At 32.7% G+C, this 25958-nt stretch overlaps 11 protein-coding genes across 11 annotated transcripts; 6 read left to right on the forward strand and 5 right to left on the reverse strand.

The window, feature by feature from the left end:
• Positions 1-466: 466 nt before the first annotated feature.
• Positions 467-3775, reverse strand: RIT1 (tRNA A64-2'-O-ribosylphosphate transferase; the record flags this gene model as incomplete). The annotated part of the gene is made up of 2 exons (XM_020188552.1): positions 467-2023; positions 3551-3775. 2 exons carry the CDS (start codon positions 3773-3775, stop codon positions 467-469), a joined length of 1782 nt encoding a protein of 593 aa, XP_020044784.1.
• A 798-nt stretch (positions 3776-4573) lies between these two features.
• On the reverse strand, positions 4574-5373 carry ASCRUDRAFT_77943 (uncharacterized protein). The gene has a single exon (XM_020194074.1). The coding sequence runs from the start codon at positions 5087-5089 to the stop codon at positions 4934-4936; it is 156 nt and encodes a 51-aa protein (XP_020044785.1). The 5' UTR covers positions 5090-5373; the 3' UTR covers positions 4574-4933.
• Positions 5374-6482: 1109 nt separating this feature from the next.
• Positions 6483-9221, reverse strand: ASCRUDRAFT_39268 (plasma-membrane proton-efflux P-type ATPase; the record flags this gene model as incomplete). The annotated part of the gene is made up of 1 exon (XM_020190927.1): positions 6483-9221. The coding sequence occupies one exon, from the start codon at positions 9219-9221 to the stop codon at positions 6483-6485; it is 2739 nt and encodes a 912-aa protein (XP_020044786.1).
• A 1033-nt stretch (positions 9222-10254) lies between these two features.
• On the forward strand, positions 10255-11770 carry ASCRUDRAFT_77945 (uncharacterized protein). Its single transcript, XM_020194075.1, has one exon. It carries the CDS (start codon positions 10384-10386, stop codon positions 11668-11670), a length of 1287 nt encoding a protein of 428 aa, XP_020044787.1. The 5' UTR covers positions 10255-10383; the 3' UTR covers positions 11671-11770.
• A 306-nt stretch (positions 11771-12076) lies between these two features.
• PAN2 (poly(A)-specific ribonuclease) lies at positions 12077-16096 on the forward strand (the record flags this gene model as incomplete). The annotated part of the gene is made up of 4 exons (XM_020189930.1): positions 12077-12307; positions 12518-14291; positions 14505-14846; positions 14967-16096. Coding segments are annotated over 4 exons (3477 nt in total), but the record flags the coding sequence as incomplete, so codon positions are not given.
• A 746-nt stretch (positions 16097-16842) lies between these two features.
• On the forward strand, positions 16843-18141 carry ASCRUDRAFT_39442 (glycoside hydrolase family 5 protein; the record flags this gene model as incomplete). The annotated part of the gene is made up of 1 exon (XM_020190934.1): positions 16843-18141. The coding sequence occupies one exon, from the start codon at positions 16843-16845 to the stop codon at positions 18139-18141; it is 1299 nt and encodes a 432-aa protein (XP_020044789.1).
• Positions 18142-18778: 637 nt separating this feature from the next.
• Positions 18779-20788, forward strand: MTO1 (tRNA modification protein MTO1; the record flags this gene model as incomplete). Its single annotated transcript, XM_020190923.1, has 1 exon — positions 18779-20788. The coding sequence occupies one exon, from the start codon at positions 18779-18781 to the stop codon at positions 20786-20788; it is 2010 nt and encodes a 669-aa protein (XP_020044790.1).
• Positions 20789-20845: 57 nt separating this feature from the next.
• Positions 20846-21560, reverse strand: ASCRUDRAFT_62455 (uncharacterized protein). The gene is made up of 2 exons (XM_020191302.1): positions 21291-21560; positions 20846-21223 (listed from the first exon to the last, which is right to left on the reverse strand). The coding sequence occupies exons 1-2, from the start codon at positions 21320-21322 to the stop codon at positions 20989-20991; spliced, it is 267 nt and encodes an 88-aa protein (XP_020044791.1). The 5' UTR covers positions 21323-21560; the 3' UTR covers positions 20846-20988.
• A 598-nt stretch (positions 21561-22158) lies between these two features.
• ASCRUDRAFT_18753 (uncharacterized protein) lies at positions 22159-23685 on the forward strand (the record flags this gene model as incomplete). The annotated part of the gene is made up of 2 exons (XM_020189556.2): positions 22159-22372; positions 22535-23685. Coding segments are annotated over 2 exons (1365 nt in total), but the record flags the coding sequence as incomplete, so codon positions are not given.
• A 600-nt stretch (positions 23686-24285) lies between these two features.
• On the forward strand, positions 24286-25095 carry RPS20 (40S ribosomal protein uS10; the record flags this gene model as incomplete). The annotated part of the gene is made up of 1 exon (XM_020194076.1): positions 24286-25095. A coding segment is annotated over one exon (353 nt), but the record flags the coding sequence as incomplete, so codon positions are not given.
• An 87-nt stretch (positions 25096-25182) lies between these two features.
• On the reverse strand, positions 25183-25818 carry SEC66 (Sec63 complex subunit SEC66; the record flags this gene model as incomplete). Its single annotated transcript, XM_020194786.1, has 2 exons — positions 25183-25262; positions 25290-25818. The coding sequence occupies 2 exons, from the start codon at positions 25816-25818 to the stop codon at positions 25183-25185; spliced, it is 609 nt and encodes a 202-aa protein (XP_020044794.1).
• Between the last annotated feature and the right edge of the window lie 140 nt (positions 25819-25958).

Consider the following 25958-nt stretch of genomic DNA (forward strand, 5'->3'; position numbering starts at 1 on the left):
AGGCATTGGTAAAGCATTCTTTCTTTCTCGAAATGCGAAACCAAAAAAGCATCAAAGAACTAGTACAGAATATCACAATGTACCAAAAAATTGCTGCTGTTTGATTCTGTTTTCATTGGAGAAGTTAGCCAAATCACACAGACACTAGCACTAAGATTTTCTACCAATTAGCTTTATTTTGCTTTTCAGTTTGCAAATAAACTAAAAAAAAAGGAAAGATCAAAGGAGAATAATCGCTAAAAACTATTTACCAATACCTACCAGAAACACTCAATTTTTAAAATAATTTTATTTTTTAACTCGTTTTGGTTATCACTCTAAAGTTATCTCCCCAGGTAATAGCAGCTTTTTCAAGCTCAACATTGGGCTTATTTATTACTACATTGTCAAAAAATGATTCTATATTGGTGTATCTTTAGCTTTTTTTTTTGGTTTTTGCATCTCTTATTTTTAAGATATCTTATGATTATTTCGACATGAAATAATAATTAATACTGAGTAGGGTCGCTCTTCTGGGATTTGCTTTATGAACAATCCCAATTATTTGAGCAAGATACTTTTTTACTAAATCTTTGTTGACCTCAATTTCTTCACCTCGAAGTCTATGTATATCATCAGGACTAAAGTACTTGATTAAACAGATCAATCCAAATGCAATACCCAAATCTTTTCCATCTTCATCCAAGATCAAAACCTTTTCCTTGGTCTTGATACTAATAATTTTCAATTTATCAAATACTATAGGAAAATAATATCTTAGTTTTTTTGAATGTGCTTTATTTGATGAAGACAATGGTAAAATTAATAATTTAGTTTTATCTTCATCAATTAAATAATATGGAAACCTTTTGTTTTCATTTTTGGTTGTACCAGCATTGTTATTTTTTATATTTATAATATTTTCAGTTAAGATAATAACCAAATTATAACACTTGAAATTATTTTTCAAGTAATTATTTAAATGTCCATATTCAATATCTGAGTTGAATGATATTTTTCCCACAATAATATTTTCATTAATTTTGTTTATTTGGGTTGAAATATTAGTGTCAATAATCTTGTTATCAATACTTTTACCAAGCTCATTAATATTAACATCATAATTCATAACAATATTATTATCATCACCATTACTTAGGAAATTGATTAATTTTATCAAGTCATTTTCAGATAATTTTTGGTCTTTTAATTTGTCAATATTATCCCAAAATATTTTAGATGAGAATTTTGAGGAGGGACACCATAACTCATGATCATCTGCAGCACCAGGAATATAATTATAAAATCTTGTACAGTCTCCGCCATTTGGAATTTTACTAGCACAAACGAGATAAATTGGATAAATATTATCACTAAAACAATCTTCGATTTGATCTAATGATATATCATGGAAAATAAATATTGGCTTTAAAAGTCTTTTACCCAAAATCTGTATTAATCTTTCAGATGAAATGATGTCAAGGCTTAATAAACTTTCAGTAAATTTAGGAATCAATCTATAAATATTATCATATTCGAATTTTGAAATTGATTTTGGTAAAAATAAATAATTTTCATTAATTTGTTTGTTTATATTGTTTTTATCTGAAAATCGAATGTAATTTAAAACTGCGCACCATATTGGTATTGTTTTACTCAAAGAATCTGGAAAAACCTTTTTTTTGGTTGATCTGGTTGAGTCAATAATGATTATTCCATGTTTTTGTTTAATTATGTCTAGCAAATGGAGATTCAATCTTCTTAAAGAAAAATCCCATTCGTTAATATGAGAGTCAGTTGATTTGAAATAGCACGTATCATATAAAAGATGGTTTGGAATATACCAAGAACCACATCTTTCGTTTGCAATTAGTGGATAATCTGATAGTAAATTGGCTACAGCGAGAATGAAATCAACATCCTTCAATATGGAGTATATTCTATCTTTGATTGTCTTGTAGGTTTTCTTTGTTTTTGCGTCCAAATTTGAAACTAAACAGTCATTTTGCAGCAAATCAGAGATTTCCAGTGTATTATTTTCCATCTGCAGACGTTTTTCCATTTAACAGATGAAAATTATTAGCAAACAATTCCATAACCATCAGCTGAAGTACCGAAAGACGTAAACAGTATTACGAAATTCGCAAAACGTAATTTTGTGTTTGACGAGTAACGGGCACCGGTATCCAAATCAGGAAGCAAGACTGAGCTGCCTATTTTGGCTGCAGACGCCCACGCTGCGGTTCCCAATTTAGACGATTGCGCTCTCACAGAAGAAGGGCTGATAATCACGTTGCTTTTTTGCGCTCTTGAACATCAAACTGGTGCATATTTTCTGTGGGAGCTGCAGCAGAGCAAAACTGTGTACTTATGGCGTAAAACAGGATTTGCTAGATTTGTGGAAGGAAGAATCTAAGATACAAAACCCAGTCCTGTTAGGGAAGGCTTGGCCGCACCAGGGCCCTAGCAAGTCTGGTGGAGTAAAAATGATTTCATAGTTGGAGATAGCTTGGTAAAGGAAGGGAACAGAAACATTTCCTTAAGCCCAAGCTCCCGGCTTATGTAATCAGAGTGGAAGTGGGCATATTCATTTAAGTGGATTTGCCATCATGATTTATCATCCAATTAGTATTGAATCAATTACTCTGATGAATTTAATGGGTGGGCGACTTTGTTAATTATGAGGACGTGATTTTTCACGTTTTTAAGAGGATGGGCCAGACAATGTAGAAGTAGAACCACTTTTCAGATATGTAGTTTGGTAGCGAATATCAGATTGATAAGTAGGTATAGCTTGGTGTAACCAGATTTGATTGAATCAAAAAAGTTGTATGTCTCGGCACAAATACAAAGATAGAAACGACTCAAGGTGCAATTGTCCAATGTGAGGAGTTTACCTGTTGGAGCTGTAAGTTTTTGTCTGCGCAAAGTTGGGTTGAGGAAGAGCAAAACCCGTATGTATGGCGCTGGAATCGCATGATACTTTTTCCGTTCATCTCAGCTCAGGCTAAAAGATATATAAATCCTGAATAAATTTTGAATAGAGGCACAAATACTTGCGGGCAAATATACAGGTAGAGATGAGGAAAAACTACAATTTGGTTGTTTTCGGTTGTATTTTTATGTTATGTATTGCGCGTTATGTATATTATGTATATTATGGAAACCATTAAAAAACCCAAAGAAAAAAAAATTGAAAAAAATTGAAACTTTTAAAAAATAAAAAAATTTAGTGGATGAATATAGAATAGAAGTTAAAACACTTGGTAGATATGGAATAAAAATTTTGCTCTTATCTTGAGTCAATAAAACGCTGAACAGATTGTAATTGATCAAAAATAAAACAAAAGATAAAAAAAAGCGTCATCATAGTAAAACAGAGCAGCTTAAATTGATTTTTAGGACCTGCTGAATAGATAAAAAAACCTGTAGCAAATAGATTAGTTTCGTTGATTGGTTTGTTTTTTTTGATTTTGATTTTTTTTTAATTTTCTTTTCAATTATCAATAATCAGTTAGTTTGATTCTTTTGGTTGAACGAATTCTTTTTGTTTTTTGTTTTTTGGACCGACCAAGACACCATTGGTATCATGAGTTAGCAATTTAAATGGTTTACCAGCTAAAGGACCAACCTGACTAGCTTGGAATCTGTATTCAGCAAATGTTTTATAAGTATTACCGTCGGTTTTCTTAGTCAAAGCACTTACACAAGAGGAGAAAGATCTTGTGGTTGTGGCCTTTAAGACAGTTGGGATGATTGAAGAGGTGATTGAAGTTGAGACGACAGTTGGCAACATTTTTAAAAGTCAATTGATGATAATGTGTATTATTGGATAGTGAATTAAATTCAGTTACTGCTATAATGATAATAAGAAACTGGTATTGTGATTGTGATTATGCTTGTGCTTATGAGATAGAGAATAGAAAAAAAACAGTAAACAACTCAGGAGATTGTAATCTATTTATATTAAATTTTGCTTTAGGTTTAGGGATTGAACATTGCAAAACTTTTCTCTCTTTTGCTTCATTTCTTTCTTTTTAGGATATGTCAGTTATAATGGCTCCGTGATTATGGTTTGGCTCTTAGTGGGATGAGTAGCATCGCATCCTGGTTACACAAGGCTATATTGTTAGTGCGGGTCATTTCGAGCTCTTTATCAGGTTGCAGCAGCCTGCATAATCAGACGCTGGTTTGTAATTGTCATAACCTCATATTGCAAAATTTTCTTATTTCACTGAAAATTTCTCGCTTTTTTTTATTTTTGTTCCACCTTTTTCACTGCTTCCTCTTCAAATTCAAATTTGCTAGCACACCTGTTCGAGAAATCATGGAAAAAGTGAAAAACGTTCCTTTGAAATTTTTTTCCAGACTTGCTCGTTCTATCTCTGCTTTGTTTTTCGTAGTTCTTGCTTTTTCTTTCACACTAAATTTATTCCTTTAAACTGCATTATTAATAATACGGTAGCACTGTTTCAATAGTAGGATAATATGAAATATAATCATCATACTATAGCCATATAGTGATATAGACAAGATGGGAAACATAACAGTCATATAATCATTGCACAAATAAATTAATGATCACTATGACTCTTGGGAATTGAAGTCTACATTTAGCAATATCTCGTTTTGTGGGTTTCATCGCATGGTCACATACTTTGAGTCTTCTCTTTGTTAGATTTAAACAAAAGAATAAGATAACAATCAACAAAAAAAAGGCTAACCAAACTCATTCCAGCTAATCTTTAAACCCTATTGTCTGTTGTTTTGGATTTTGCAAACTTGAACATTTGGGGGACAGCATAGTTCAAGTTCTAAAATCCAAAGAATTCAAAGAATTCGAAAGATTGAATAAAATTGTAGTCCCAACTTGTTGATTATTATTGCAAGCACCTCACTCTCAGTGTTCCCCATCTTTCGCTGAATCAATTATTCCAAAAATATTTTTTTCGAATCAGCTTCGTTCAATTTCAAAAACATATTTGTAACTAATGGGTCTATTCAAATCAGTTAGCTCCTGAAATTTTTCAATCCCCTCACTTGTTTTCAATTCCAATATTTGCTGATATTGTTTTTTTATTTTTTTGGCAAAAAGTAACATCGGTATCATGTTATAATTTTATACTCACGTCGATTTCTTCCTAACCAATAGGAGTTGTTGTTTGTTTGTTTGTTTTTGTTTCTCAAACGTTAACCATCAAAATGTTAGTTAGATAACTGAGGAGTAACTCTTATTGTGTCTTAAATACTTTTATTTAAGCATAAATGAAATATTTGCTGTTGTGGGCTACATCAATTATACTACTTCTCTTTGGTGCTGCAGTTACAAAACCGTCTTCAATTGCACTTTCTTCTGACAAATTATTTGGAGAGGCAGAAGCACCTACTTTTTGTAGAACCCTGCGCAGTCAGGAATTGAAAGACACACCTTTCAAATACGGAGAGTTCCATGAACTGATCGATACACCCGACTTTCTCCAGCTCTGCATTCTTCTGCAGAAGAAATAAAGGTGGTTTTTTTTCGCCCGTCACGCCATTTGCTAAATCAGTAAGTCCGAAACTATAAACTGCAATACAATGCACTATTCGCGCTACATCTGCATTCTGCACGTTTCTATTTTTTGAGGAGGTGTTTGGAACGGAGTTGGTTTAATAAGGAAATAAGGATACCTTCAATTTTTCACAACCACATATCTAGAAATGGCTGTTTATCGACTCTTTAAAATTATTGTCAATTCGTTTTACTCTTCTTCCTTTAGATCATATCAGAAAATTCACTTAATATCTAGATATCAATTAATAGTAAAAAAAATTGCCGATGTTTTTTAGTGATTATCTGACATATCACTGAATAATTTATTTTTGGAAAATGAAAAAAAAAAATAATTATATTTGATTGTGGTTGTGGCGTTTATATCTTTATGGAGCTAGAATTTAAAATCCACCTTAGGAGTCGAGTCTGTGTCATTTACGTAACTTTTAAATTTTTACTGCAAAAAAAATAACTATCCGCTAGATTTATCTTTTAGTTTTCCAACTATTTCCAGATTTCCACTTGGTCTTTATTATCAGGATTCTTACTAATAATAATACTAATACTAATTAAATTTTATTAGAAAAAATGTTTATACCACAGTGAAAAATTCAAGAAAAAAACAAAATAAAAAAACTAAACAAGAATATAAAAGAATTAATGAAAGAATTAATAAAAGAATTAATGAAAGAATCAATGAAAGAATTAATGAAATAAATCAAGAAATAAATAAATTCATAATAGGAAATCTTATAACAATTCATCAACAAGAGACACTGGAAAGACTGCAAAATAAACAGGTTTATATTAAAAAATTAATCATAACATTCCTCAAAACACTCATTGTATAAAATGTTTTTAATTGAATGTTGAAAGTTTTGCAATCTCGTATTAATGATAACAATAACAATAAAAAAACAATCAAAATAAAAATTAAACAAAAAATAACTGAAACCAAAAGTAGTGAGCCTTAACCAGATTTTTCATGTTGAGTAGAAACTCTTTTCATTGCCATTACGAAATCTTCCACATTTCTTGGTCCAGGGGTCTTTTTTAATGACTTTCCATTCATAAGCCTATCAAATGCTTCTGATCTTGACATTAACACATACGCTCCTCCCATAACACAAAAGACTCCAAATGACCATATCCAAACCTTCACAACTGTTACAATATCTGTTTGGTTCTGCGCCCACCATCCAAAAATGGCAAACAACGTTGATATCACATCCACAACAAATACTGCCCCAGCTAATTGCCATGATGGACATGAGGTCCAAAATGGCCCTGTTGCTCTTGTAATAAAAATCAACCAATTTTCGGTCAACGATATTTCTAAAAAAATTATGCCATCAATTGATCCAAAATTTTGTATAATACCTCCTCGGGGCATAAACATCGTTGTCAAACAAATCCATGTCCCAATAGCCAATATAATCCCTAATACAATCGACATCCCCCATAATTTAGGTAGATTCCATTTAACTGGCTGAGGCGCCAATGGTGCATTATCATATGCAATTGCTAATGTCGCAACATCTGCAAAGATCGCTAGAAATACAACAAGATTGATCTTTAAATTACGATCAAGAATTGCAATCCAAAGCCCAAAAAAAATCTCCAAATGCAATGACAAAGCAATACGGTAGATAACATATGCATACATTCTGTGAAAAATTTGTCTTGATATGCAAATAGCATGAATAATTGCTGACAATCCTGGTGCTAAAAACACTATATCTGCTGCTGATCTGGCAGCATCTGTTGCACCTTGAACAGCAATTCCAGTATCCGCCTTTTTAAGAGATGGGGCATCATTAACACCATCACCAGTCATTGCAACTAAGTATCCTCTATGCTGCAAGATTTCTACAACATTATATTTGTGTTGAGGAAACACTTCTGCAAAGCCATCTGCATTTTCAACAAAATCAGCAATTTCAGATCCAGGCATGTCACCTCCACCAGAAAGACCCAATCTTTCTGCATCATAGATATTTGTGCCTAGTCCCAATTGACGACAGGTTTCTTTGGCAATGCCAACAGCATCACCAGTTAACATTTTCACTCTTAATCCTAGATTATGAGCTTCACGAATTGTTTCGGCAGTATCATCTCTTGGAGGATCTAAACATGGCATTATACCAAGAATTTCAAATGGTCGGTTTCCAACTTTTCTTGCAATACCCAATGATCTAAAACCTCTTGAAGCAAATTCAGCAACTTTATTTTCATAATTTTCACGGATTTCCTCTGGGATATCAGCTTCAGCTTCCACAGTTCGAAGAATAAATAATGGCGCACCTTTTGTACAAACAATAACTTGACCACTGGGAGCTTGAACTACACTGGTGACTTTTTTGCTGATTGGATCAAAAGGCCTAAATTCAAGCACCCTATACTTTGTCAAAGATTCTCTTGCTCTTGGGTAACTTCTTAAAGATCTTAAAAAGGCCTTATCGATAGCATCCAACCCTTTTTTCTTTCTTGAAGCAGCCAAACACGCCGTGAGCATCAACTCATCAGGCGAAATTCCTTCGACAGTGTAAGGTTCATAAAGAGATAATTTATTTTTGGTTAAAGTTCCGGTTTTATCTGAACAAAGGATTTCAACACCAGCAAGTGATTCAATTGCAGATAATTTCTGAACAATTGCTTTTCTTTTAGCTAGATAAGCAGCACCTACAGCCATTGTTGTAGTGACAACAGCAGGCAAACCAACTGGGACACCAACCATTGTAATTGCCAAAGTGTAACGTAAGATTTTTACAATGGACGTTGTTCTATAAAAGGCAGCTGTCCAAATTAGTAGTAAGGTGGCCATGACCAAAATCAAAAGCATTGTGCCAATACCATTTAATACTTCGGTAAAATGACCAGTTCCACTTGATGCTTTATTAACCAATACAGCAGCACGACCAACAAAAGTTGATGAACCAGTTGAAGTGACAATCATGAACGCTTCACCTCTTTTGACAGTAGAGGAAGCAAAGGTTAAGTCACCACAATGTTTTTCAACGGCTAAGGATTCGCCGGTTATAGCAGATTGATCAACCTGCAAAAAACAATCTTCAGATATTAAACGACCATCAGCAGGTATAATTAAACCTTCTTCTAATCTTAAGATATCACCAGGAACAATTTCATTTGAAGGGATTTCTATGATATGGGAATTTCTTAAAACAAAGGCTGAATTGGCTAGAGTTTTTTTCAATTCTTCGACAATGGTATTAGCTTGATATTCTTGAATAAAACCGACAGTTGCATTTAATAATAATAAGGCACAGATAACACCAAAATCGACCCAATCTTGTAAACCTGCAGCCAACACAGCAGCAGCCTCCATTACGAATTGAATTGGACCGACAAAGTACATGACAAATTTTAAAACCAAGTTTTCTTGTTCTTCTTCCATTTGATTAAGACCATATTTTTTTCTTCTTTTTAGAATCTCATCGTCTGACAAACCAAGCAATGGATTCGTTTGCAATAGTTCATCAGGAACAGGATGAGAAGTTCTGGTTAAGGTTTCATCTTCAACCACTTCATTGTCATCATCTTCTTTGCCATCAATAGATTCTAATTCATCTAATAGCTCTTCAAGGTTTTCTTCTTCATTTAAAAAATCTTCATCTTGATCATAATCATAAGGAAAACCAGGAGAGAGAGATTTTTCCTTCAGTAATAGCTCTGGGTCATCAGAAGACATATTATCAGGCATTTTGTATGAGTATTATTACTTAATAAGGATTTATTTAGATTTATTTAAATCGAATACTATAGTTGCCTTTATGCTTTTAGTGTAATATTGTATTATATTATATTATATTATATTGTATTATATTGTATTATTCTGTACTAAATTATTATTATATTATTATATTATATTCTATTGTTATATTATAGTGTTATAATGTTGTTTTGTTATATTGCTATGTGGGAGTATTTTTATAAATAATAAGGATTTTGATATCATTCAAAAGAAACATATTGATCTACTCCTAAATAAACAAAATCTTGAAGTCTAACAAGGTTCAGCTAGCGATTTCCAATTAGCTTTTAGGAAGTAAACTTGGAATGTAATTGCATATTATTATTAAGATGAACCAGTTGAAGTGCTGCAAAGAGGATAGCCAACTGTGTTTAAGTAAAATCGTTTTTAGAAGGCTTCTTCACACTAACAGCTTTCGATTAAAATCCAATTGGCGAATAATAATACAATAATCAAGAGATTAGACTCCCCCACCCCAAGAGGTTAAGAAGTAGAGCACTGAGCAGTGTGAAATTGAGTGAAATCAAGCAAGATTCTGAATGTCAGCCCAAACCATTTCGTCTTTCTTTGAACATGGTTGAACAATCGCCCACAGAAAACAGCACAACATCAATGCTCTGGAAAAATCACAACCTGGTGGGTAGAACCATCAAATCAGTAATTGTTGTCAACCTATTCACACCATTTTCTTGCACAGCTTGTTATTACCACCCTTTAAGACCACCCTTTATGTCCCCAACAGGAGGCCGGAAATTCTCAAAACCCACGCCGCGTCCGTAAACAGCGGAAAACATCCGTGCACATATTTCCACCGCTCTAACACGTGCCGTGTAGGTATCCGCTCTGAAACCGCACATTTTCTGAAGTCTCTCACGTGACAATATGCTCTGTGACAAAAAAAGATGAACAAAACGACTGCACAGAGTTCCAGGAAGTCAGTGGTTCCAAGTAGTAGTAACCAGTGATGATGGGACGAAGCAAACCATCAAACAACTCATCTAGTGTGATATATCTTGGCCAGATACCCTACGAATGGGATGTCAATGTTATCAAGAGCATTGTCAAAGGCAGTGGCCAAGTGACTGATGTTAGAATCAAAATGGATCATGGTAAAAATAAAGGTTTTTGTTTCATTGAATATTCAACTTCATTCGATGCAAGAAAAGCTTTGACACTACTATCTCAAATCAAGTATAAAGGTAAAAGCTTTAGAGTAGAATTATCCAAGGAGGGCTTGAGGACTTTTGGACCAACCCAGCCAAAAAGCTCTTTGAAACTAGATAGAAGATTTTTGCCTGACAATATTACTTTTCCGAATGATATGTTGTTAGACGATGAGAATATTCCATATAGTCAAATGCAAAATCAGCAAATGCAATTCCAAAACAGCAGTTTGCCTTTAAACCCAGTGAACTTGATGAATTCTAACAATTCTGCTTTTCCCAATATCTCCAATAATGCCAACATCCCCAACACTACTATCCCAAATATTCCCAAAAATGTAAAATCAATAACAAATGCTGATCTATTAAATGCCATTAACGTTTTACCTTCGTTTGATGAATCTGTGTTCACAATTCCTCCAAATGATCAGATATCTTTGAATTTATCCAAAACTAGACCTCCTCAAGTAATTCAAATGATCTCGTTTTTGAAAAATTTATTGATTGCTCAAAATGTTCAAGCTGCTTCGGATTTGCTTAAATTGTCTTCTGAATTAACTATATCTATATCACAAGCTCTATTTTTAATGGGTTTAATTGATACCGACACGATAGAAAAAGCTGCAGTTTTAACCAGTAATACCTTGCAACAAAAACAACAGGAGCAACTGCAGCAACAACAGCAGCAGCAGCAACAGCAGCAGCAGCAACAACAGCAGCAACAACAAACATCCTTTTATCCCCAACAAATGAATCAGCAAATGAACCAGCAAATGAATACACAGTTTCCACAACAAATGCCCCAGCAGATTCCCCAGCAGATGGGCCAAATTAATCAGCCACAACCTCTGCAAATAAATCAAGTTAACCAGCCACAGCCTCAGCAGCCCTTCTTGCCTCAAGTTCCTCCAAAAGTACGCTCTTCAATTCTACAACCTCCATCACCACAATTTTCTAATCAACAGTTTTCTTATCAGCAATTTTCCAATTCATTAGCTTTGCCTCAAAAAAATTTTTCTGGTCCCTCTATAGTCTCTTCTCCTTCATACGTGAAACCAGAATGGGCTAATTTACCTCAGAAAACCATTGAAAAACTATCAACTCTCGATGTAAATCAAGCGGATTTAATTGCAAAAGTCTTGCAATTGCCAGAAAGTGCCCTAGGCACTTTAAAGCCCGATGTCTTAGCTGCATTTAAGGAAATCAGAAATCAGTATTTATGAAAAGAACAACAATATCATTAATTATATAGTTATATAACCATTTTTTATTTTTTTTTGATTGTAATCTATATCATTTTTTGGCATTCTTTTTTATTTTTGCCGGGCGTCGGGGGTTTTGCCGACGGGGCGTGGTTTCGGCGCCTATTTGGGAAGTGGATATAATCGGCAACAGTTCACTGCACTTGATGAAGAGCTATCAATAACCACTATTGATCCGTAAATGTCAATATCCCCAGATCTTCAGTGCTTATTGGTCATCAACTATGGAGGGTTGGCACGAAGTATGTTTTGCTTTTACTGGTATTGACTCACACTCACTTGCTTGTCGCAATGTACTAATAATTTCTTCTGCTTTTGCCCCAAGGTTAATGTTCAGCATATAAGAACTCCTGGAAAGGAGAACTATTACAGGCCTCGTGTAGCCTCTGCTTTGAAATTTGATGACGCCCATGAATTAATCTGGGTGGGTGACTCTAAAGGTTTTGTTTCTTCATACAATGGAAATGATTTATCCTTTTACACTGGATTTCAAGCATCGTCTCATAAAAACCCAGTCTTGAAATTTTTGAATCATTCAAATTCCAATGGATTACTATCCTTATCTTCTGATGCTTTGAAATTCACAAACACCGGAGGTGTTCCCAAATTTTATCATACCAGCAATATCAATAAAAATAGTGTTAGCAATATCAATAGTTTTAATCTTCTTAATGGCATCAGCAATAATAACAACCTCGGTGTCAATAGTATCAACGACAATGGCTTTAATTTGTTTGACAACAACGATAGTTTTTTTGATTTTGATGATTTTAACTCCAAAAATGAACCCAATCTTTTAAAATCTGAGAATTTAGTTAAAAATTATGATAGTTTTAGTGATTTTAAAAATATGAAATCAATGACTTTTATCAATAGCAAAAATCAAAATCAGATTTTAATTGCTGGCGACTTACCTTCAAATTCCTTATTAAAATTTGATATAAATTATCAAAAAGTCATTTCCAGAATTCCTTATAATCAAAAAGTTTCTTTTTTGAATTCAAATAATAATTTAATCACAATCGGCAAATCTAATGGTGAATTGGACATAATGGATCTAAATTCGAAAAAAAACTTAATTATTAAAAGTCTTCAATGTCACTCTAGCACATTTGCTGATATAGATTTGAAAAATAACCTTTTAGTTACTTCCGGAACCTCCAAAAGACACTCTTCAACTTTGATTGATCCAATAATTAATGTTTATGATTTAAGAATGCTAAAATCTTTACCACCTTTATCTTTTCAAGCTGGTCCTTCCTTTTTAAGACTACATCATAAATTATCCAACACTATTGCAATATCTTCTCCATCCGGCCAGGTCCAATTTGTTGATATGTTTAATCAAGCTAATTTTTCAATGTACCAGGTTTCTACCGGAGTTTATTTGAATAACATGGATCTCTCAACCTCCGGAAATTATTTAGCATTTTGTGACAATCTAAATTCTTTACATTTATGGTCAATTAATCCAGATCATTCTTCAATGTGTAATCATTCAGTTAGCTTACAATATCCTACAATTCCAGATTTCGATTACACGACTAAACAATCCTTTCATATAGATGATTACTCAAAGCCCCTAAGTCTGGTTGGTATGCCCTACTATAAAGATATTTTATTAAGTGCATGGAAATCAGATTTGATTTTTCCTGCAAAAAACTCAAAAATTCCCAAAAAAATAGACAATGAATTATTGATAAAATCAAAAAAAGTCGATGGAATAATTTATTCAAATTACGATAAATCTAAATATGGAAGAAGAAATTTATATCAGAAATATCAATCAGTTGATAAAAATAAAAAATCAGGCTTATCTATTCCTAAATTTATTTCCCAGAAAACAATAAAACCAAATAACCGCCATAATGTTCATGATTTTATTGATGAAAATAATGAAAGCTTAAAGAATCTCAATATCAATTCAGATAATAATTCAGATTCAGATTATGATGATGATGAAATATCCATAAAACAAAAAATTTTTCAACTTGAACCATCAAAAGAATACCCAAACAAAATTCCTAGAGCTTTCCAAAAACTTGAAATTTTATATTCCAAATTTGGTATTAATGATTTTAATTTTGAATTTTATAATAAGTCAAAAAAATATTCTGGTTTGGAAACTCATATTGAAAACTCATATATGAATTCTTTATTACAAGTTTATAGATTTATTCCAGAACTTTTTAATTTTTTAGTTGAAAATCTTCGAGAAGATTTCTTAAATTTAGAATTGGATGTTAAGAACAACAGGACGTACTCTTCTGATCATATTAGTTCGATATTGATTGAGTTCGGATTTTTATTAGACATGATGGTTAAAGCAAAAGGCAAACATTGCAGACCGACTAATTTTCAAATTATTATGTCCTCTAATCCTCAGGCGTTTGCCTTAGGCTTGCTAAATTTTTCAGAAAATTTAAAAATGAAAAATATAGATGAAAATGAACCAACAGAGGAGTATCTCAAAAATATTGTTCAATCATTCAACAGATTTTTTTTGGATAGATTATCATATGATGAGCAAAAACAAAAAGAATTTATTAATAAGTCCAATTTGAAATTAAATGAAAATATAAGTTTTGATAATCAAAGTTTATTGCTAAACACTGAAACTAATAACAACGACACTGATTCTTTAAGTTCTCCCTGTTCCAACCCAGATGCCGGATCAATAAGCCTCAAAGAAAAAGACGACAATGAAATTTTTTTGAAAAAATCATTGAAATCTAAAAAAATATTTAAAGGCAATAAAGCAATTTTCACTAAAATAGATGAAATTTGTGGATTAGATCTCGAAACAGTTGTTCAAATAAGTGCCTGTAAATTTTCAAAACAAAAGTATGAAATCATTTATACGCTAGATGTCTTTTCTTCAACTGCAGGTATTGTTCAAAGGTATGGAGAGATGGGCTCCTTTTTTTCAAATTCTATAAATAAAAGGTACAATAATATCCCACAAACGATCTTATCTTATATTGAATCTTCCATGAATAGAGTATCTGCTACAAGAGGTTGGTGTGACAAGTGTCATAAATATCAAACTATGGAGACAACAAGAGTAGTAAGGAATTTGCCCAAGGTATTGTCGTTAAACTTGAATTTTACAAAGGATGAGTGGGGCCAGATTCGTCGTAATATTTCTAAAAAAAGTTATGCTAATACTCACACTCGAAGACATTGGTTGAGTGGTGAATTTTATGCAAAATTATCTAATTCATCTCAAAGGCCTATATTAAAGCCGAGCTATTCAGATTTCAATATAAGCAATAAACAAAGACCCGAATCTTTAGATGAAAGCAACAGTTCTTTGGGTTCAATATCCAATACTTCTACAAAAAATAGAAAAAATTACAATAATGAGGTTGTAAAGTACGAGTTGATGGGATATGTTGCAGAAATCGCTGGAAATTCAGAAGAAAGCTCGCATTTAGTTTCTTTTGTTAAAATTTATGATGAGAATAAAGAACCCTGTGCTGACGATGCAGATACACAGAAACCATATAAATGGTATTTATTTAATGATTTTCTCATTATGCCTATTCCTGAAGAAGAAGTATTCAATATTACTTATTGGTGGAAGACTCCATTAATATTGATATATCAAAGTAACAAGGCTTCAAATGAATTTAAGAGCAATTTTGATACTAGACTTAATGATGAAGTATTGTATCGCGATTTTTTTGCTCAGGGTACTAGAGAAGGGAAGATAATTGAGTATGAACTACTAACTGACGGTGAGGCTCCAAATCCCGGTTCATTGGTTGCAATTGATGCAGAATTTGTTCTTTTAGAACGTGAAGAAGTAGAATTAAGGAGCGATGGAACAAGATCATTGATCAAACCTCAAAAGCAATCACTTGCTAGGGTATCTGTTCTTAGGGGAGACAATGGACCAAAGCAGGGTGTTCCGTTTATTGATGACTATATAATTATACGGTCAACAATTGCCGATTATTTAACGTCTTTTTCTGGGATTGAACCTGGGGATTTAGATCCTGCCACCAGTAAACGATCACTAGTTTATCTTGAAGTTGCTTACAGAAAACTTTGGCTTTTACTCCAGCTCGGATGTGTTTTTATTGGCCATGGGCTAACAAATGATTTCAGGATCATAAATATTCAAGTTCCAAAAGAACAGGTAAGAGATACTATTGAGCTATATTTCAAGCCTGACCAGAAACGAAAGTTGTCGTTGAAGTTTTTATCGTATTTTGTTTTAAAACAGGACGTTCAACTAGGAAATCACGACTCGATAGAGGATGCTTTGACAGCTTTAAAGTTGTACAAAAAATATTTGGAGTTAAAAGCCATAGGGGAGTTTGAAAATACACTCGATAATATATATCATGAAGGTCAACGGTTGAGATTTAAGCCACCAGAAAAAGCTCTGTAGTATTGAAACAACTATTTAACATTGAAAGCACTATATATTATTCAATTTCTATAATTGTAGATATTTCAACAATACGGAAAAAGCTGATTTTAGTGTAGATCTGAAGATGCAAACTCTAAGTTATTGTGTGTAATCGTATCAACAAACAGAATGCACTGCAAGTACTTTACCATAGAACACAAAGTATCAATGACAGCACTAATTTGCTGGTAATTGTCGCCATGAAAAAATATCTATTGGAATTGCTGGCTTCGATTAGAGAGTTTGGATTGTCGATGAATAACAGGTATTCTAAATGATTTTCCTGGATTTGGTCCAATTGATCTATTATTATTTTACCAAATGCGTCAAGAAATCAAATTCGTTAACTAAAGAATACATCATTAGGTGTGAAGAAATGGTCCTAAACCAATGTAAGCCAGGAAAATATTTCTATTGAATGCTGGAGCCATCATCTTAAATGTTTAATTTCAAAAGCATCCACTACTATTTGTGTACTAGATCAATCAATAATTTGTGGTTCTAGTTTTGTGATTGCAACTGGTGTAATTATCAAAAAAAAAAGGAGATATAATTGAGGTTCATATAAATATGTGTCAGAATCTTAGGAAATCAAAATATCTTTGCTTTTTGAGAAACTCAAACATAATAATATGATTAACATAAAACAACGATTACTCAAGTTTCTATTTTTCTTTAATGCAGCTGTTTCTGCTCCAATATATTTACAAAATATGAAAAGAGAAGTGACTCAGCGATTTCAAGTAAATTCAACAAAAGAAAATAACGAGTATAATATCTCTTATCAATATTACCAGGATAATTATGATAACTTCAATAACTTTGATAGCTTCGATAGCTTTGATAGCTTTGGTAATTCTGGTAATTTTAATACTGTTGACAATGAAGTATATGATTATTCAAAAGATAACCCAATACGAGGTGTTAATATTGGAGGTTGGTTACTTGTGGAGAAATTCATAAATACACAACTTTTCTCAAGAAATAATTTTCCGTATAGTATACCTAGAGATGAGTTTCATTTTTGTCAAGAATTAGGTCAGACTAGTTGCGGTGAACTTCTTGAAGCTCATTATGCAACATTTATAACTGAAGATGATTTTAGACAAATGAAGGAATATGGCGTTAATCTTGTTCGTATTCCAATTGGATATTGGGCATTTGAAAAGTTAGACAATGACCCTTATTACAAAGGCAGCCAGGAAATTTATCTTGAAAAAGCACTATCATGGTCAAGAACTTATGGATTGAAAGCTTGGATAGATTTTCATGGTGCACCAGGGTCGCAAAATGGTTTTGATAACTCAGGTTGTGCTGACCTTTACGAATTTTCGACTAAAAACAACACAAACACTTCAAAATTAATTCTAAAACGAATATTTGAGAAATATGGCAGCCATGCTTATAGCGATGTTGTTGCTGGTATTGAGTTGTTGAATGAACCAATAATTTCGGAGCAATCCATGAGCGAAGACCACCTTAAAGCTTTTTATAGTGATGTTTATGGAATTTTAAGAAACAAAACAGATGGTATTAATAACATAATATTACACGATGCTTACAAGTACCTAGGGTTTTGGAATGATTTTATGAATGATGAGACGTCCTACACTAATATTGTTTTTGACAGTCATTTTTATCTATTATTTGATGATATTTACAAAACAATGCCCTACAATAAAAAACTAAATAAAATCTGTTCTTGGGGGGATGATTTAAAAAAAGTCACCACTCATAAATATGTTGCTGGTGAGTTTACTGCTGCTTGGGACACCGATGAAAACTCATTGTACAACCAAGAATTTTATTATTGGACTGATAATATGAAAATAAAAACTAGAAAGCTTATTGAAAATCAGTTAAATGCTTTCGAATATGGTGGTTATGGTTGGATATTTTGGAACTGGAAAATGGACAGCTCAGTTCAGTGGAGCATGCAAGACTTGGTAAAATATGGTTTATTTCCTCAACCATTCACTGATAGGAAATACGATTCCAACTGTGTCTTTTAACAAACGTTTTCCAATCAATATTTTTTTTTATTTTTCTATTTTTTCATTATTTTCCCATTGGTTTATTTTTCTTTGATTTCTCTATTCGTGAATATTGTTCTTTTTTTTTAATTTTTTTGGTTTTTCTTCTATTTGGTATTTATTTTTTGGTATTTGTTTTTTGGTATTTATTTTTGGATTTAAAGTTGCTTTATTTTTGTTATCTTGTGGTGGATAGGTAATAAACCAATAAACTAATCAGCGACTATACTGCTCTCAGTTTATCAGTGTTGCAATGTAATTATTAAAAATGCTGTTTAGTAACTCTTTTAGAGAAGTTTGATGTTAAAAGTTACCCTTTGATAGTGTTTTTATATATTCTAGTTATATCTCCACTCAATTCGGTTAAAGATAATCTAATATGATATAATATACAATATAATAAAAATTAATAAATCGCTTTCTGCTTTTAAGTTAAGGTTCAAATTTCACGTGATAAATGTCAAAATTTATCAAAAAAAATTATTTGATGAAAAGATGAGCATCCAAAAATTCACATTTATTCTTTTAAAGAGTTAATTCAAAAAAGCTCTGAATATAATTGTTTTAAAATAATTTTCTGTTCAACCATATTGCTTGTTTAAATAAAAACAGATTTATGTTTTTCAGGGCAAGATCTTGTTTTGAATTTTCAAAGTTTTTACCAACCCAAGTTGCGAGAAATATCTATTTAAATTCAGATTTAAAGACTCAACTAAATAACTCCATATTTTATCCTGTTGTAGTTATTGGAGGTGGGCATGCTGGATGTGAGGCAGCTGCATCATCAGCTCGAAGTGGTGCACAGACATGTTTGATAACCACTTCTATTGACAAAATTGGAACTTGTTCCTGCAATCCATCGATTGGAGGAGTTGGAAAGGGAACTTTGGTGACAGAAGTAGATGCGTTGGATGGATTGATTGCTAAAGTGGCTGACAAAGCTGGTATACATTTTAAAATTTTAAATAGATCAAAGGGTTCTGCTGTGTGGGGTCCCAGAGTTCAAATTGACCGAGATATATATTTACTGAGCATGAAGTCAATATTGAAAGATTATGAGAACTTGAATTTATTAGAGGGAAGTGCGGAAGATATAATAATTGAGAAATCTGCAAATGGGAAAAACTCTGGAATAATTCGAGGCTTAATTTTAGAGAATGGGCAGTTGATTAAAACTGACAAAATTGTAATTACCACTGGCACATTTCTATCTGCTGAATTGCACATAGGATTAAAAACTATTCCAGCATTTGGTAGAATGGGTGATAAGGCAACAACCGGATTATCTAAATCTTTGAAGGAATCCGGATTCCAATTAGGAAGATTGAAAACTGGCACACCAGCAAGACTATCTAAGAAATCTATAAACTTTGAAAATTTAGAAATTCAAAAACCTGATAATCCAGCATTTCCGATTTCATTTATGAGCGATGTGATACCAATTGGACAAGAAAACCAATTACTTTGCTATGGGACCAGGACCAATGCTAAAGTTCATGAATACATTCGATCAAATTTTGATAAATCAATTCATATAAAGGAAACGGTTAAGGGACCTCGTTATTGCCCATCGTTAGAAGCCAAAATTAAAAGATTTTCCGAAGTGAATTCTCATAAAATATGGTTAGAACCTGAGGGAATTAATTCTGATTTAATTTATCCAAATGGGATCTCAAATTCTTTACCAGAAGATATTCAATTGAATTTTTTAAGAATGATTGTGGGATTAGAAAATGTCGAGATGGTTCAGCCAGCTTATGGTGTGGAATATGATTACGTTGACCCTAGAGATTTAAAATCTACATTGGAAACAAAGTTGGTGGACGGATTGTATTTGGCTGGACAAATTAATGGGACAACTGGGTATGAGGAAGCAGCAGCACAAGGATGTGTTGCAGGTATAAATGCCGGATTAGCATTTCGAAATAAAGAAGCATTGATTCTTAAAAGATCGCAAGCATTTACTGGAGTGCTTATCGATGATTTAATTACCAAGGGTGTGAGTGAGCCTTATAGAATGTTTACAGCAAGATCTGAGTTTCGAATTTCGATTCGAGCAGACAATTCCGATCAGCGATTAACCGAAATGGGATACAAAAAGGGAGCCGTTTCTGAAAGACGATGGAATCGATTTTCAAAGGATCGAATTTTGAAGAAAGAGTTTGTTGATGTTTTAAAGAAGATTTATTACTCTGCTCATGATTGGTCAAAACTCTTGGGTATAAAAGTTTCAAATGATGGGACAAAAAGAACGGCTTATGATATTTTGCGGTTTTCTATTCAGTTTGAGGAATTAATTTCGATTTTAATTTCGAAAAATTTACTAAAGCAAGATGGAATACCAACAGAACGAACTCTTATTGACATTCAATCCGAGTCAAAATATTTACCTTACTTGAAGCAAGAACAAAAATTTATCAAAGCGTTTGAGAACGAAGAAGGGTTATCGTTGCCTATAAATTTTGATTATGAGGCATTTACAAATTGTTTGAGTAATGAAGTTATTGGGTTACTAAATAAAGTACAACCAGAGACACTAGGTCAGGCGAGAAGAATACAAGGAATTACTCCTGCTGCATGTTTTGAATTGTATAGATTGGTGAAAAGCAACACACTTACAACATAAAAGTTTGTTGTCTAATTTGATTTGTATTGGGTTTTTGTTTTTTTGTTTTTTTTTGCTTGAAGTGTATTAAGTTATTTACGGGAGATTTTGATTGAAAAGGAAATTAATTTATTGATAATTTCAAGGGAAAATCCTAATTATTGTATATAGATTTTTTATTCAGTGGTGAAGTGGAATATAGTAAATATAAGCATCATAATTCAATTATCATCTGCTTCATCATCGGCATCATCGGCGTCACCATTATCAAGGGGAATTTGGTTTGCATTTTTATCTTTCATGTAAATTAAAAGAGGAATAGCATTTGATGCAAAGATTTTTGGAACCGGAAAGGAGGCAACAAGACCTGTAAGAGCGGCAAGAGCAGGAAGTGTTGAGAGATGAGCAACATAACTCGATGTTTCAGGTATTTGAGTTATCTTGAGATTTGTTTGACTATGTTTTTAAGAGCGGTTAATAAGAGGTCTGGTATGAAATGAAAACTGAGATTGGTAAGTCTTACTTGATTGAGTCTGCTGTAAGTGCTGATGACATTGTAGCTAAAATTGAAAGTCAGTGGGAGATTTAAGGATATTGAACTGAAGAATAAGCAAGTAAGATAGAGATGAGGAGTAGCAGACGAAGCAGAGATTCTGGGAAATAGACATATATATAGCCATGCTGAGCGTTTGTGTTTTCTTGCAGTGAACAAGTGGCTTTGTGTTGGAGCCGGAAAGCATCAAAGTCGAGAAGCACAAAAGCAAAAGCAGCAGACGCAGCAGACAATAGCTGTCAACGCGCTGGTCGCAGCAGCCTGCGTACGCTAAAAATAGCAAGTTACGTAAGCGCTGACACACATCCTGCACACGTCTTTGCTCAAAAGAGCCATGCCCCAAGCCCGTTCGAGAAACGCTCGCCAAAGAAAAAGCACATTCCCTCCATGTGAGGTAAATATCTAACGAACTATCCAGCTGGAAAGCACTTCAGTCGTATTGTCATTCTAATTATTCTTCATCACAACTATCTCCAGCTGCCACTCCTCTTGTTGACCACTCCTCTTGTTAACCACTTTTCTTTGTTTCAATGAAACAGCTTTTTTCCATACTATAATATCTGTTTCTCCCAGTCTTTTTGTCCTTGTTCATTCGTATATCTACTATATCTATCTTGTTCCCCAATACTTAATCACTACTAAACACAACAAATTCGTTCCTTTTTCCTCTCTGTCCTCATTCTTTAGCTCCTACTTTATCAACTACATCTCTCGCAATCGTTGTGCTTTTCCCTCTACTCACATCTCAACTTCTTGAATTTTTCTTTTAATGTCTTTATCATCGCAAAACAGTGCAGACAACATCTCTCAGCTATACGAATATGGATTGAGTGAAAGATTGAATAGACTACCCACTTTATTTGAAGTCTTGAATAGAAAAACACAACCTCCTGTTGATCTATGGTCTTTTTACATCTTCATGAGAGACAATCAACATGCTGTCGACTATTTAGATTTTTGGATAGATGTTGTCAGTCATTTGGCTTTATGCAAACAGTACGTCAAATCTTTGAGAAAATCTGTTATTTTGGAATCAAACCATAACAATTCAAGTCCTACAATCCCAAATTTATTAAACACTACAAGCCCTATTTCAAACTCACCACCCACTAGCCAAAAAATATCAAAACCAAAAATTTTAACTCCGGACCAACAACAACTACTGCACTTGAGTAACTTAACTACAATAACTGGAGGAAAAGGCACTATTCTAGGTAATAGTCCATTTTCCAATACTGAAAACCAAAGAGGTTCGGTTACATCGTCTGTCTTATTAGAAGCTTTAATTAATGATGGCAATATCAATGATAAACACCTTAATAGATTATCCTCATTTCTAAGAGGCGATGATACCTTCGAAGATCCCCGGATCTCCACTTTAGTACAAGAGTTTCAACAATCCTCCAATAATCCAAACAAAAGAGACACAATAATTAATGAACTAGAACATATTTACAACACAAAGAGAAACTCATCTTCTACATCTGAAAAACCAAAAACATCAAACATCAACAAATCGGCTGTCTCCTTAACATCTGGTCCCGCTGGTCTTCCAACTATCTCACCTGAAATGGTAGAGCAAATGTTGAACGATGATGATGATTTTGATAACTTTCAAAATTTCAAAAAACCAGCTTCCAATAATGATATAATGTTAGATGAAAAAAATCAAACTGTTACCAGAGATGATTTAAGACAATCCTCTAGAAGAATTTTAGTCACTTATTTCATCGACAATTCAGAAAAAAGATTGCTTCTTCCTGAAAGAATCATTCGTTCAATTCGTCATTCTATAGAAATCCAAGGCAGAGACGATCCTGAGATTTTTGATGAAGCAAGAGATTATGTATTTCAAGCAATGGAAAGAGAAGCCTTTCCAAACTTTCTTAAATACGCCGCTTTAAACAACATCACTTTGAAATCTTACAATATCAGATTAATATCTGGTTTATTCTGTTTTTTTTGTGCTTTTTGGACCGGTTATACTTTGATTTTTCTTGGTTATGATCCAAAAGACTCTCGTCCAGTTGTTACTGTTCCTTTTTTCTTAGGTTCTTATTTAATACTTTCAGCTTTGTTTAAATTGGACCCTATCTTAAGCTTTTGCAAATATTTTGAAACTACTAATACTTATAATAACGACGATGATGAAAGCAGACAATCAAATTTTCCTTACTCTTCAGAACATTCTAATAGTTCCTTTAATACTAATTTTATTACAAGAAGGCTTGGTCTAATGAAGATCAAAGAGTATTATGTTAGTCGCTTGTTGATTCGTAGAGGCATATGGGTTCTATTATTGATCTGTTTGTCTAGTGCTGGGTTTTCAATACTTTTTTCTTTGGTTCCTGGTCATCGTCTTTAATCTCTCTCTTTCATAGTTTTGTTCTTCCATTCTCAGTTTAATTCTCATTTCTCGCTCTCTCCTTTATTCTGTTTCCATGTTTTCTTTGTTTCTTTGTTCTCTCTGTTTTTCTTTTGTATTCTATATCTTCAACTCTTCAACCGATCAACTCGATATTATCTATTATCTATTATCTATTATCTATTATCTATTATCTATCACCAATAACTCTACAGCCCTTTCGATACCTAATTGCAGATTGTTATCATTTTGATTAAATAGTTTAAAGCCCTGTTGCATTTGAAAGATGAGATTTTAGAAGCCCTCAATAAATTCATGTGACATAACTCTTCAAGCTCCAAAAAGACAATTTGTGATTGCTTTCTATCATGTAACCCATGACACAGATCTGACTAAGCTGTCCGGTTGGGTCACCAATCTTTCACGCGATTAACCGGAAGAAACACATTGGAGGATGGATGCTGAAGAGTGAAGAGTGAAAGAGTATTGGCCGTGAGAAAGCTAATTAGATAAAAATAATTTTATCTAGTATATTTGACAATTATCTGAGCGACTTTTCAAGGTAACCAATTTAATTACAAGTTATTCAATAAGAACCGAAAATGAGTGAATTCAATAAAGAAAAAGCTGACAACGAACCAGAAGTACACAAAATCAGAATCTCATTGGTTTCTACTCAAGTTAAAAAATTAGAAAAAGTCTCCAATTCAATTATCAGAAATGCTGTTCAACATGATTTAGTTAAAAAAGGCCCAGTTAGAATGCCAACTAAAGTTTTAAGAATTAGCACAAGAAAAACTCCAAATGGTGAAGGTTCAAAGACTTGGGATGCCTATGAAATGAGAATTCACAAAAGAGTTATTGATTTACAAGCACCAGCTAGTATTGTTAAGAAAATCACTCAAATCACTATCGAACCTGGTGTAGATGTTGACGTTACCATTGCTGCTTAGATTTAGTATTTTACTTCTGATTATTTAAATCAAATATGTTCAAGTATATTAATATTACGTTGTTTCATTTTTACATTATTATATTATTTTAATTTTTCATTGGTTATTGTATTAAATTTAATTTTCAAAAATATATGTCAATTGTACTTTTTATTTATTACAGATTTCATTTATTACAATAACTTTCATATAGAAAAATAACAGTGTAAACATAAAGCTTAATTATTTTTGAAATTTTTCAAACCTCACTAGTGGGTTTTTATTTTCTTTACTTTTAATTTTAACCAATGGCTGATGATTTCAATTTAAATTAATTTAGGAATTGGGAATATAAATTAATTATAGAATAACGTTTTTCTTTGAGCAAAAAACAAATGAAACAATAATAAAAAAAAAGGGAATACTTGTAGAAGTTTTATTTGATCCAAAGTTAAAATGTAAAGCGCAGAAAAGAGAGCCCCATAAAAATATGTTATTAATTATAAATTCTTAATTTAATACATTCAAAAAAATAAAATTAGGAAATTTTTGTTAATTTTTTTGTTTATTTCTTTTTATTTTTTTTACCTTTGGCTTGGTTATCATTATTAGTAGATTCACCATTACCGATTGTTGGATTTACAACTTGATATATATTTTGCAATCCATTACTTTCCAAGAAATCATTTCTTCTAGCATCCATTGAATCGATTCTTTTAGAGATAGCCTCATTAAAAGTAATTTCTTGTAATAATGGAAAACATTTTGGAGTCCAACCTTTCTTAAAACTTTCAACTTCGTTAACCATTGAATTCAATTCAGATTCTTGAACTCTAATTTCGTCTTTGTAGTTGTTGTAAAACTCTTCATTTATAGATCCATTCACATACAATTTCAAAATCAATGGCTCGTACTCTTTTAATTTGATTGTTTTCCTTATTATTTCCGAACCCTTTCTCAAAAAAGCAGCTTTAAGTAGTTTATCATGAGGTTTGGGATCATCTAAAGAAGCTAACTTGTAATAAGCATCTTTGCCAAAACTATGATCAAACAATGATTCTCTAGCCAATTTTTTTTTCAATTGCTGTTTTTGATATATCTTAACAAACACAATGAAGACAGTCAAAATTATAGCTACGTAAGCTATTGGGGTATAAACAGAGATTTTTTGAATTTTTGGGGTTTCTGGTTCTTCTTCCATTGAGAGGATTGTATGATTGAACTAGGGAATAATATTAAACACACGATAAGAAATGAAGAAAGATGGTTCTATTGAAGTCGAATCAAAGTTGTTTTGTTCTTCAATAGCTTGTAAACAATTGCATCTTCTATCAAAATGAC

Source organism: Ascoidea rubescens, assembly GCF_001661345.1.
Source record: "Ascoidea rubescens DSM 1968 unplaced genomic scaffold ASCRUscaffold_18, whole genome shotgun sequence".
Classification (NCBI taxonomy): Eukaryota; Fungi; Ascomycota; class Saccharomycetes; order Ascoideales; family Ascoideaceae; genus Ascoidea; species Ascoidea rubescens.

Bases quoted from the DNA above. Each gene is read 5' to 3' on its own strand.
- ASCRUDRAFT_77943 (XM_020194074.1), bottom strand. From the start codon at position 5,089: ATGATACCGATGTTACTTTTTGCCAAAAAAATAAAAAAACAATATCAG.
- ASCRUDRAFT_77945 (XM_020194075.1), top strand. From the start codon at position 10,384: ATGGATCATGGTAAAAATAAAGGTTTTTGTTTCATTGAATATTCAACT.
- ASCRUDRAFT_62455 (XM_020191302.1), bottom strand. From the start codon at position 21,322: ATGTCATCAGCACTTACAGCAGACTCAATCAA. The intron at 21,224-21,290 runs GTAAGACTTACC...TTAAAAACATAG, and splicing joins CTTACAGCAGACTCAATCAA to TCAAACAAATCTCAAGATAA.